This window comes from Miniopterus natalensis, chromosome 3 (genome assembly GCF_054644295.1).
Source record: "Miniopterus natalensis isolate mMinNat1 chromosome 3, mMinNat1.hap1, whole genome shotgun sequence".
Classification (NCBI taxonomy): domain Eukaryota; kingdom Metazoa; phylum Chordata; class Mammalia; order Chiroptera; family Miniopteridae; genus Miniopterus; species Miniopterus natalensis.
Window position 1 is genome coordinate 1335159 of NC_142083.1, and position 13290 is coordinate 1348448.

The window sequence follows — 13290 nt, forward strand, 5'->3', positions numbered from 1 at the left end:
TTGTGTATTTCTTTATCTTTGCACACCTGTTTGGGAAGTGGAATTGTTGGACCAAGGGATATTGTGCATGTATTTTAAAACATGACCATAATTATATTATGTATTATTATGTGTATGCCGTCCACTTCCACTAAAGATTGTATCATGTCATGATATAACATTAAGTTTGCAAGAATCATTTTAATGGCTGCATAGCATCTCCCCAGGTGAATCCTGAGCCACACGAATATTGTACACATGAGACACTTACCCTCACTGGTCTGAACTGCTAACACTACGGGCTGGCTGTATACCCACATCCTGAGTGAGACTCGATGTGGCTCTAAAACGTGTCTTGCTGGAGGCAAAAAAAAACCCAAAAAACATAAGCAATTTTTTAAAATTTTGTTATGTCTGTAAAGGTAGGAAAAGATACAAAAAAGTTATATTCCATCATTTTACTTAGGGAATAAGCCAATATTTCAAAGATGAAAATTATTTCTTGATAGCAAATCTAAGCCACCTAAGATTTCAGTGAAAAATCTTTTTTAAAAATAGTCCTGTCAGAGCCCTGGCTGGTGTGGCTCCAGTGGTTAAGCATCGAAAGGTCTCTGGTTCACTTCTGGTCAGGGCACATGCCCAGCCTGCAGGTTCAGTCCCCAGTCGGGGCATGTACAGGGGGCAACGGATTGATGTTTCTCTCTCACCTCAATGTTTCTCTCTCTTTCTCTTCCCCTCTCTCTCAAAACAATAAAAACTTTTTTTTTTTTTTTTAATAGCCATATCAGAGCCAGAGGAGGTTTCTAGCTAAAACAGCACACTAGCAATTAATCAGGAAACCACAATGTTTGCTGATTGTATGCTTGCCGACCCGGCCTCTTGTCCCTGGCTTATGCACACGCTCACGTTTCCTGTTGACAGCTATGGGGTAGTTCATACCATTGTCGTCAGTAAAGCTTACAGTGAGCATGCAGACCAGCGAGCCTGCTCAAGCTCAAATCTCCAAGCTGCATCTCTCAAGGGCCTGCTTCTCAGCAGCAACAACATAGGGGACCCTGCAGTTCTGGACAGTTTGGTTAATTTGCCCTATAGAATCCAGGATTTAAAAAAATTAGTAAATGGAACCATTTTTTCAAATAAAATTTTATATTGAAACCTAGTAAATAGACCATTTAAAAAATATCTGCTCAGGTCCGACAGAGCCCCATCCATTTCTTCAGACCCTCTCCTTCCCTCAGTACTGCGGTCCCTGAGGTACCTCCTCAGACTGCAGGTGGGTCTGCAAAGAGTAAGACATGAAACAAAGTGACCGATGAGGTTTCGGTAAGGACAGGGACCCAGGCTGCAGAAAATGAATTCTATCTCCTATAGATGCGCACTTCTGATGTTTAGTGCCTTCTAAACTACGTGGACTATACATAATTATGACTAAAATTAAAAACGGTCAATCTCAAAATTAACCAAAATCATATCGCAGGCACAGTTTTCTGTTTGAATGCCATGCTTAATTCAGTAAAAAGCAGAAAGCCCTCGCCGGTGTGACTCAGTGGTTAAAGCGTCAGCCCAAGCACCCAAGGGTCGAGGGTTCAGTTCCCCACCCGGTAGGGGGAACGTGTGGGAGGCAACCAATCAATATGTGTCTCTCACACCAGTGTTTCTTCTAGGAGTTAAATCAAGTTTCTTTCCTCTTTTTTTTTTTTTTGAAAGTGGCAAACCAGGCCTATGAACTAAGACTGTTTTTTTTTTTAACCTGGTAAATGAACATCAGTGAGTATCTTACTTTTACAAGAACACATGTTAAGATAAGCAATATCAGATTTGTAGTCAAGTGTTATCATTCTTTTTATTTATTTATTTTTTTAAGTGTTATCATTCTTAAGAAAGTGAAATTCTAGTGTTTTGGGGAGAACTACAAAGACTCAGAGGAAGTAAAATGTACTGAGATTAAGGGGTTAATTTCTCAATGTCGGTTAGTACCTTTAATATTTATATTTATTAAAGTTTTGCTTATTAAAAAAATAGATTCTCCCTTAGACTCTCCAGCAAGGAGCCCAGCTCTGCCAACACCCTGTGAGGCCCGGGTTGGACTTCTGACCTGGACAACTGTCAGATAACAAAGTGTTGTTTTAAGCAACTAGGTGTATAGTAACCTGTTATAGCAGCAATAAAATGCTAACATACTTCCATTTTCCTGGCTGTTGGAAATGCAGCCTTTTTTAAAAAGAGGAAACTAATATTTGTTTCTTCTCCTGATTGTTAGGAGAGCAACTCTTTTTGTGATCTCATGCTTTCAACCCTCCGGGGCAGCCACTGTCAGCGGGGACAGTGACCCCAGAGTGCTGGAGGCAGGGCAAGACTCAGTTAGGAGCCGTGCTGATGCAGGAGGAGGGGAGGGCACAGCGAGGGGACCTGCCGCCGGCTGCTCACGGAACGCGGGGGCCCTTCCGGCAAGTGCTGCTCGGGCGACGCACCGAGGCCTGGACGGCGCTCGCCCGCAGAGCTGCTCTCGGCCCAACAACGTTGGCTTATAAACCAGGAGGCCGCTCAAGTCTGCACGTGCAAGCCCAGGACCCTAAGCCCGTTCCTGCATCTGAGGGCTGGTTACGCCTCCCTGACCCGGAGCCAACAGAACGGTCTCTCCAAGGTCCCCAACCGCCAGCGAGTGGCACAACCAGGCAAGGAACTCGGTTGTCAGTAACAAGTCTGCAGAGGAATAACTTGAGAGGGTACCAATCAGTAGTGACCATTCTCTCTACCCACATTCTTTGATGATTTTTTGTCCCAAGTTGATTGTTTTGAGAGAGAGAAAGAGAGAGAGAGAAATATTGATCAATCAGCTGCCTCCTATATGTGCCCCAACCAGGGAGGGAACCCGCAACCCGAGTATGCGCCCTGACTGGGAATCGAACCCGCCACGTGTTGGTGCACGGGGCCATGCTCCAACCAGCTGAGCCACACCGGCTGGGGCCCAATGGTTTTTAAAGTGCTATGTAAAGACAGCTTCAATGCAAGTCTCCTAAATCAGCCTTCCAGCTGGAACCACCACTAGAGCTAATATTTGACACGTGACACTGGCATGTCATCATTTCTGGATACTTGACAATTTTGGTTCAAATAGATTGGCCTTAGCTTGTAAAGTTGCACATATACACACCTGCTTTAGTTTCCTATGGCTGTTGTAGCCAATCGGCACATATTTGGTGGCTTCAAATAACAGAGATTTACTCTTTCACAGAAGTTAGACGTGAGTTTCACTGGACTGAAATTAAGGTGTGGGCGGGGCACCTTGCCTTCCCTCCTGTCTGGAGTCAACTCTCTGCCTCCTACTTAAAAGGACACTTGTGGTGGCCTTTAGGGCACACGTGGATGATCCAGGTAATCCCTCATCTCAAGATCCCTAATCTAAGCGCATATGCAAAGACTCTTTTTCCATATAAGGTAACAGTGGCAGGTTTGGGGGATCAGGAGGTGGAGATGTCTTTGGGGTGCATAGTCACCCTAACTACAATACCTGTAATTCTGTTCCTGCTAAGTGCTCCAGAGACTCCTGCCTGAGTGCACAGGGAACACACAAGAAATTTCACAGATGCATTTTTATATGCTTTTTAAAAGCCCAGAGGAAACCACCCAGATGTCTATTGCTGGGCGAGTGGATAAGTGAAGAGCGGCACAGTCACGTAGACAGAAACGTGTCCGTCTGTGAAAATGACTGGTCTGTGGCAACAGGAAACAACGCAAAAAAGCATCAGAAACAGCGGCGAGAAGACACAGACCCTCACTTGCTAGCGTTCAGGTATGATGCTGCTTTTATAAAGCTCCAAACATGTAAAACATTGACTAGGGACAGATGTGCTCAAGCCACATTTTATTTTAATAAAGACGATGATAAAGACGAAATTTTGTGGATGAAAAGGGGCCACATGCTAAACCTGACAAGCTCAGGGGAGGCCTGTTACCCAAAGTAACCACAAAGGATGGTCTAAAATTAAAACTTTTTAACTAAAAGCAGTTTATGGCAGGTAGTCATGTCCTAGGCTAGAATCTTCCCTGCCTGACAAAAAGTCAATTTTTACTTTTACTGAGCCTGTCTAGTGTCTTTTGCAGCTACGATAACATTCCTTTGGAATGTCAGAGTAACCTCCCTTTTTTCCAGACCCCAACAACTACTTCAGAGCTGAGACCACAAATCCCCTCATTGTCATTGTTATCACGTGGATTGTTGACTGTTAACTATCCTGTACCTACCTGTGTAAAAGACACGTGTGTCTATCATTTTAGTTTTTATCCAATCCCAGAGGTTTCCCTGCTTTGCTTTCTCCAGCCTCCCTCATCTAAAACCAATGGATTTCATGTAACCCACTTACGTCTCCCCCTTTGATTTCAATGTATAAAATAAGGTGCAACACTGCCATTTTCCGGAGCATTTTCTCAATCCGTTGAAGTTTTGCTTCCTGGCAATTGTCGTCGGTTTGGCTCAAACAAACACACACAAATTCTCTATAGGTTTGAATGTTTCTTATGTTGACAGGTTAGAATGCAGTCACCCCTGGGTTGGTGGGGGTAAAGAATGGAGCAGGCTGGGGGGCGGAATTGGGAAGAAAGACCCAAGTCCCTTCAACAACGTGGGAGATATTGTTGGGTAGTGAGCCCCCAGGCGTTTATTCTGTTATGCTTTACAATTTATACCACCACAAATGTTCTTTTACATGTATCCAATACTGCACTTAAGAGCTCCAGGGTAATTAGCGGCACCGTGTTAGGCATTTTTCATAGCTAGGCACAGACTCAAGTTTGCTAGAGAAAACCAGGTGACTTATCACAAGGATTCACATGGACAGTAGTCACGGGGAAGCATCTGGGACCTGAAGCCGCGCAGGTGTCCACTGCTCTCTCCGCTCTGTACGCGAAGGAGGAAGAGGCTGCTGCTCAGGCCACCCCTCTGGAAACAGACGGTCCAACAGTCTGCATGTGGCTGGCTGAGGGCTTCGTCGCTGAGAGCCGTGTTCTTTCCTAAATAAGAATAACCCAGAGTAATTTTTAAAATGACCAGATTGAATCAGAATTTCTAAGAAGGACACCAGACAATCTGCATGTTTAATGAGCTCACCGGGCGATTGTCATTAACAGGGAAATCTGGGACATTTCTGGAGCAGGGCTTCTCAATCAGCAGTGTGCACAGGAGCCACTGGGATGCTGTTGGAACACAGATTTGGACTCGGTCTGGGGCGGAGGGTGAGTCAGCCTTGCTGAGAAGCCTGGGGAGATTCTAGAGCTCAATGCAGTGTCACAGGCCCCCTCTGAGAATCTGGGAAGAATTATCTATAGATTTCTATCATGGCAAACTGCATAAACAGAATTTAACATACGATTGCAAAAAGATTGGGAGGCCCCTGAACACTATCCCTAGGCCAAGGTTAATAGGGCACACCACCAACCTGGTTCTGAGAGAAAGTGACAGTAATCTTTGGAATAACGCCCAACATTTATGAGCACCTACTGTGTGCCTCGGCACCGTGCTGAGTGTTCTAGACATGTCTAATTTACTCCTTGCAACAAACCAAGGAGGTAGACACAGTTCTTATCATTCACATCTTAAAATCGAGGAAATGTGCACGGCAAGGTTTGAGTAACTTGCTCGAGGGTAGTCAGGGAACTTGATTCCTGTGCCCAGGTGTTTCATTGCTATGTTGTATTGCAGTCTCAATGTGTAGCAATCACTTTGAAGAAAGTGGTTCTGTTTTATTAAATTTCTTTTATTTTTTTAAATATGTCTTTATTGATGTCAGAGAGAGGGAGAGAGAGAGAGAGAGAAACATCAATGATGAGAGAGTCATTGATCAGCTGCCTCCTGCACGCCCCACACTGGGGATGGAGCCCACAACCCGGGCATGTGCCCTGACGGGGAATCAAACCTCGATCTCCTGGATCCTAGGTCGACGCTCAACCGCTGAGTCATGCCCGGCTGGGCTATTTTATTAAATTTCATCTGGAGAGTGAAAGTAGGGGCTGACTAGATCTGAGGTTTTCAAATTCTGATGGGTGTCCGAATTTCCTGATCACAAAACAATGCTTGGGTCCCATCCAGACCTTGGTCACAGAATCATTATCCTGGGGAAGGTTCCAGGCACTTGTGGGCATAACCTATGCTCCAGGTGATTCTGACGTGCGGAGCTTCAGTGTCCTCGCCCTGGAGTTTACGAAGGCAGCCTTTTAAATGTCCCAAGAAAGTTGCATGAAATTCATAATGTGAGAAACTGAAAGGGAAGGTAGCTCTGATCTTTACGAGGAAGAGAAACAAGGAGGACCCATGGGTTTCCAGTCCTCTGCGGTGCAGTCAGGAGTCTTCCGTAACGTAGTCACTTAGAAGGTGGTTGATCCACTTTTAAAGTCATTCACATTATTGAGGACGCAGAGAAGTGCTTCTAAAGTGGTGTCGGGAACCTGTAAGAGCAGTGGCAGGAAAATCAACCGTCCTCCCAACCTCCAGCCCAGGACAAGCCTAAATCTGGGGGAGGGAGCTAGGCTAAGGGCTGGGGGGCACAGCTTGACTCTCTCCTGACTCTTGTTTACTTTGCTTTTTCTCAATCATTTGCTCATTTAAGCAATTTTTTAAAAAACTGCAGGTGAGGTCATTTGCCAAGGCCAAGTCTAGGAGCTGGGCACGGAATGCCGAAGGAGGCCCCTGCCCTTCGCTTAGGGGGAGCGGTTAACCAGGGGCAGACAAGTGCAACGTGAAAAGAGTACAAACGGGGTTGTGAGCGAGCAAACAAACAAACAAGAACCCGAAGATAAGAGAAGGGGAATTTTATTGATTTCTAAACAGATGAAACTGGATTCCAATTAAAGACCCGGATCTGGATGGCAGCCTTATCCGATTTTTGTTTTTGTTTTTTTTAAGGAAAATGTGTGTGATGTCTGGAAGACTATAGATTTTTGATAGGTAATTAACATCTGTGTCTTTGGTGATATATATTTTTAAGAGATTGCTAAAGAGAGAACTTGTGAGCATCCTAGAGAAAGGAAGTGGTGGTCACCAGGCCAGGCGCGGATTTACCAAGAACCAGTCGCATCGGACCAGACCCATCTCTCTGGCAGAATGGGGAACCGTGGTAGGCATTGGGTTGAGTGGGCAGCAGGGAAGCAGACGTGGATCCGCAGAAATCTTTTGAAAAAATATGTGTTGTGTTAGATGGGACGTTTGCTAGGCAATGGCACCTGCACTTTGTATTTATTTCGTCACCCCAAGAAACCCCTTGAGAAGATGTTGTCTTTCCTAAAAAACAGCGTGAAACCCGGGCCTCCAAGTTGGACGCTGAAGGAGAGCCTGGTGGGGAAGAGCTTGGTGGAGCCGGGTTTCCCCGCCCACGAGGCCCCCACCTGATCACAGAGACTCGCTTCTTTTCTACGGGTTTTCACTATCTCTTGCAACGTGGTCACATTTGTAGATGGGATCACGTGCTGACGGGAGACTTTGCCCTCCATCCGCTGCAGCAAAGCTGCAAGGGGCTGGGAGCCATAAACAAGATTTTAGGAAGATAGGCCACAACAAAATGGTAACAAAAAGGACTTGAAACTCAGCAATCCGGTTTGCAAAATAAGGTTACCCGTCTTCGGTTTAAGCCCGCTGCAGAGATTATGTCTTCCTCTCACGACTAGATCCCAGTACTTGTTTTAAAAGGCTGTCTTCAGAGAAAGGCAAATATAGAGTAAACTGCTGAACAGAACAGAACTAGAGGCCCGGATGCAGGGAGCAGGACGATGGAGGGCCGAGGGCCCGGGGAGGGAGGGACTGGATGAAAGCAGGTGAAGAGATTAGCCCAAGAGCACGTGTTCACAGCCCAGGGGCACCGGCAGGAGTGCGCTGAAGGCCAGAGGAGGCGGAGGGTGTGGGTGGAGGTGGGTGAGGGGGGCACGGGGGCAGCTGTAATCGTGTCAATAATAAAAAAACAGAATTAACAAAAAAATAAAAGACTGTCTTCAGCAAGTCACTATGCATTTTTAGCTATTCTTCTTTGCCCCCAGACTCACTTTTTAGCTACAAACCTACCCTCTAGAACCTTCCACTGGTCCTCGATGTGAGTTCCTTGTTTCCGTTTTTCCTACTCCAGGCCTTCAGCCTGTGCCATTTACTTTTCCTCTGTGCTCAGACCGTTCTTCAATTTCAAAGCCCGTTCTCCCTGAACACTCTTTTTTTTTTTTTTTAATCACCTACCCAGGGCTTTGTGTTTGCAAGGACCAGAAATTGCATTACATTAGCTCAAGTCAAAGATTGTCTTAGAGCAACGTGACTTGTGGTTTCTCAGTAACAGGAATTAAAATACGCTTGAGCCTGTATCAGTTGTAACTATTTGAGGCTTAAGGAATTTTTTTTCTTGCACCTGAGGACACCTGGAGAGAGCCAGTTGCTGGTTGTGGCAGTCGCTCAACCTTATAAAGACCAGGGACGCTCTTCGTCTGGTCCTTCCCCTCGTGATCACAGGATGGCTGCTTCTGCGCTAAATACCACACCCGCGTTCAAGGAAGGCAGTAAAGCAGGTCTTTTCCTTTGGTCGGGAAAGCAAAATCTTTCACAGAAGCCTGTCCGAAGGCTTCTGCTCCCATTACATTTACAAAAAGCCTGCCACGTAGCTGGTCATAAAGCACGTGACATCGCAAGCCACGTGGTATTGGCAGAAAAAAAATTACAGCACAAAGATCTAGTGTTGACACTATATAAAGAACTTCTGGACTTTGATAAAAATAAGATAAACAACCCGATAGAAAAATAGGCCAAAGGTGTGAACAGGCAAGTGACAGAAGAGGAAGCCTTGTGATGTTGTGGTTGATCCTCACTGGAGGCTATTTTTTCCATGGAGTTTTAGAGGGAGTGGGGGGAGGAAGGGGGGGGAGGGACGGAGGGACAGAGAGGGAGAGAGAGAGAGAGAGATCCATGCGAGAGACATTGATTGGTTGCCTGCCGCTCACGTGCGGACCAGGGCCAGGGATGGAACCTGCAACCCAGGTACTCATCCTTGACCGGGAATCGAACCTGCGACCCTTCTTGCACGGGCCGAGGCTCTAACCACTGAGCAACACCGGCCAGGGCGAGAATACATTTTTGACGACTCAATTTAGGAAAAGATGCCCAGCCACACGAGTGACCAGGGAAATGCAAATTAAGACTACACTGAGATATACAGTGTACCCACCAAATTAGCGGAAATTAAGAAATCTCAAAACTAAGTGTTGATGACAATGTGGAGTCTTGAACGCGACCTGGGGTTAGCTCGGGAGGCTGGATGAGGGCAGGCATATCCCAGCTACCAATTCCACATGGGAGACAGGCACCCCCGGGGCTCACAGCAGCATTTTTTGTAACAACAAAAATGGAAATGACCCAACGCTCATTGTCAGAAGAATGAATAAAGTATGTTCATATGACAGACTTACTATTGCAGCAACGTGAATGTAAGAAAGGTAATTCTGAGCGAAAAAAACAAGGCCAGATGACTACATATGTGGCATAACATTTTTAAAAGCTAAAAAGCAATATATATTTATTTTTACAGATGCATGCAAATGTAGTTAGGTGTTTTTCCAAAAAGAAATAACAAAGCAAGGAGAAGATAAAGAGAAAATTCAGGATACGGTCACCTCTCCTGAAGTGGAATTAGAGGGGGCCCAGAGCACACGGACAGATTCAGTGATGCTGAGACGCTGCATGTTTTAACCTCAGTGGTGGATGCATAGTTGCTCATTTTACTATTATGCTTCCTAACTTCCTTATACGTTGTATACTATATATGTATTTACATATCAAATATCACATAAGACTTTAACAAGATAAGAAACAAGTAGCTTTGGCAACGAGTACTCAAAGGATTATAATGGTGAAATTGGGGGGGGGGGGGTGAGGTAAATGAACTAGGGAACAAGACCTTTACACTTTTTATTGCTTTAGTTTTACAACTACCTGAGCATAAGAGAAACTATATTTGCTTCTGCCGGGGGGGGGGGGGGGGGGGGGCATCAGCACATACAAATACAAACACTGTAAGGGAATTGTTCTTACTTTGCAGACATTTTATGAAATAGGAGCTTTGCTAGAACGAGAGGGAGATGCACCAATAATGTTACGTTAACAGTGCAAGTAGGGGAGTGAAACTGGGTGAGAATACAGGAGTGTTTGAAGATAAAGTGAAAACAGAGGATGGGATTACAGTCTCCTTTTCAAACCTCCTCGTAAAGAAGTAAGAGAGTTAGTTTCTCTCAGCCTCAGGACTGCTTTCCGAACCCACTCTGCTTTGGTTTGACGCCCGAGGACAAACGTTGCTGAGCACCTAAGAAAGCCTCGGAGGCTTCAGTCCAGCCCAAGCCCACACCGGTACCTACCCCACAGGGGTGTTCACGGGGTCACTATCCAATCAGCGTTTCCTTTTTATTATTTTCACCGTCATTCCAGGGTTATTTAACTCATTCTCAATTCCAACGATCACACCATGACAACGTACCAAAGCAAACAAAAACCTCCAAAAACGCACACAAACTCCCACCCCAAAACAGGACATCTCTTAGTCTTCTCCTTAGCTGAGGACGTCATTGCTTGTAATTTGCACAAATCACAGATCCCATTTTATTTATTTAAAGTTTATTTTATTGTTTTTTTTTTGTTTGTTTTTTTTAATGAGAGAGAGGGAGAAGGAGAGAGGTAAACATCTATGTGAGAGAGTGAAACATCCATGGCCTGCCTCCTACAAGAACCCTCACCAGGGATCCAGCCCACAACCCGCAAGTACCCTGACCAGGAGTCCAACCGGCGACTATCCCCCGCCCCACCCCAACCATCCAGGGCACAGATCCCATTTTAAATCACAGAGTACGACTTAAAACATTTTAATGGACTTTGCTTTGTTGGTTTACTTTTTAAAAAAATATATCTTTATTGACTTCAGAGAGAGGAAAGGCGAAGGAAAGAGAGAAACATCAATGATGAAAGTCATTGATCCGCTGCTTCCTGCACATCACTGACCAGGGATGTAGCCCACAACCCGGGCATGTGCCCTGACGGGGAATCGAATCCCGATCGCCTGGACCCTAGCTCGACGCTCTACCTCTGAGCCACGCCCGGCCGAGCTGTCGGTTTATTTTTAAAAGCTGTTCTCTGTCACTCCTCCAAACGACAAAAAATAAAATAAAATAAAAATCTGTTAATATGTCCGTCCGCTGCTTTCTCTGCTTTCTCCCCTAGGAGGAGGCCTGTTGGCCGGGGCGAGACAGGAGAGCACAGTGAATGCACCGCCTCCTGCAGAACGTGCCGAGCTCCAGGGAAGACCCCTCCCCCAGTGCCTGCGGTACGCCCAAGCACCTCGTTTAACTACCCATCAGCCCCTCCGCCTGCACCGAGGCTCCGGGGCGGAGACCGGCCCGCCCCCCCCCCCCCCCCCGGGCTGCGCCTGCGCCTGCGCCTCGGGGCTGGTCCAACGCGAGCGCGCACGTGGCCCAGGAGCCGTTTCCCAGGCCGCCTTTTGAAAAGCGTCCTAAACGCACGTGCTCACGTCAAACGCTGTTCAGGTAGAAGCAGCCGGTTCCGACCCTGCCGGCGCCAGCTCCGGGGAGCGCCTGCCCACCGTGTCCCGGCCGCTCGGCTCCCCGGGGCTGCAGCCGGGGTCCTTCCGACCTGGGCGCGGGGGCGCCCCTCTCTGGGGCACGTTCTTCACAGCTTTTAGAAGACAGAAACAAAAGAGGACGCCCAGAGCTCGCGTCCTTTAACGAAAATCACGCCTCTTCCAGTACGTTTCTGGCTGCGGGGGTCATTCGAGGCCCCCCGAGGGTGGGTGACCCGCGCCCCCGCTGACTTCACTGTGGGTCTTTCGGGAGGAAAGTGGGGGCGGCAGGGCAGCGCCCCCCGCCCGCCCGATGCCTCTGAGCCGCCACGGGCTCGGGCTCTGCGGGCCGGCTCCCAGGTCACGCCCGAGGGCCCCAAGTCCGCGCCGAGCCCGCGCCCGGGAGAGCCGCGCGCCGCGTGCAGGCGGCGAGGGCGGGACGCCACCCCCGCGCGGGCGGGCCGTGCGGGGCTCCGAGCGTCCGAGGAGGGAGGGGCTGGGCGGCCGACCCGAGGGACAAGGGACCCGGGTGACCAGCAGGGCCCGGGCCGCACGTGCAGGCCCAGCGCAGGCCGAGGAGGGGCGAGGGCCCAGCGCCGCGAGGCCCGGCCTGGGCGCTGCACCCGCGCGAGGGGCGGCGGGGCGGCGGGGCGGCGGGCCGGGGCGGGGGCCGAGCTCCGCCTGGAGACCGCGGGGACCTGGGGCCGCCGCCCGGGAGACGCCCCCGAGCTCCACCCGCAGCCTCGCGTCCTGCTCGGGGGCGGGCTCTGCAGCCGGGGGCGGGGCCGCGGGCGCTCATTGGCCCGCGCGCCGGAGTGGCGGCCGCGGCCCCGCCCCCGCCGCTCTCGCTCCGCCGGCGAGGCCGCCGCCGCCGCCGCCGCCGCCGCCGCCGGCCGGCCCCGCGCCCCTCCCGCCCGCCCCTCCCCGCAGCGGCGCGTCCTTAAAGCTCGAGCGCCGCCCGCCTGCGGACCGGGCGCCGGAGCGCGCGGCGAGCTGCGGCGGGAGCGCCCGAGGAGCGTCGCCGACCGGAGGCTGCGGCGTGAGGGGAGGGTCCGGCGCCATTGCTGCCGCCCGAGCGCCGCCGTCCCGCTCGCCCTCGGCGGCTGCCCGGCCGCGACTCGCGCGTGAGGCGGCGGCCGCCCGCCCCTCGGGCCGCCACCATGTTCGACAAGACGCGGCTGCCTTTCGTGGCCCTGGACATGCTGTGCGTGCTGCTCGGTACGACCCCCGCCCCGCCCCCGGGACCCCGCTTCGCCGCCGCGCCCCCGCCCCGCCCCGCCTCGCCCCCGGCCGCCCCAGCTCGGCGGGTGGGGGGCGACGGGAGCCCCGGCAGGGCGGGGGGCGGGGGTCCGGCCCGCGTCTCCGGCTGGGCAGCGGCTGAGGTGCCCGAGGGCCCGCGGCGCCCCGAGCGGAGGCGTGACCGGCTGCGGCGCCCGGTGCGGGGCGAGGGGCCGGGCTCCGCCCGCCGCCCGCAGCGCTTGCTTCTGCTTCAGGGGGCGCGCCCCGTCCCCGCTGCTGCTCGCCCGGCGCCCCCCGGGACGCCCCTTGGCCCGGGAAGCACGTGTGCGGCGGGGACCCCGGGACGGCCTCGCCTCCCGGCCGCGGCGGCTCCCCCGGTGCGTCCGGGACGCCGGGGCCTCGCCGGGAGGGGAGCGAGCCCCGGGGGCCCGCCGCCCCGCAGCCCCGCTTGCGGCCTGCTCGCTGCTTGGCGGCCCCGCTGCCGCGTTTC

At 50.7% G+C, this 13290-nt stretch overlaps 1 protein-coding gene across 2 annotated transcripts in view; it reads left to right on the top strand.

The window, feature by feature from the left end:
* The first annotated feature begins 12653 nt into the window (after positions 1 to 12653).
* Positions 12654 to 13290, top strand: part of PLPP1 (phospholipid phosphatase 1) — a 50191-nt gene continuing 49554 nt past the window's right edge. The window contains exon 1 of one of the 2 annotated variants that reach the window (XM_087815251.1): positions 12654 to 12779. In XM_087815251.1, the coding sequence (XP_087671377.1) occupies positions 12722 to 12779 (58 nt within the window). In that variant the 5' untranslated portion in view covers positions 12654 to 12721. The remainder of the gene's footprint in view (positions 12780 to 13290) is intronic. The other variant, XM_087815252.1, reaches the window with a different exon arrangement.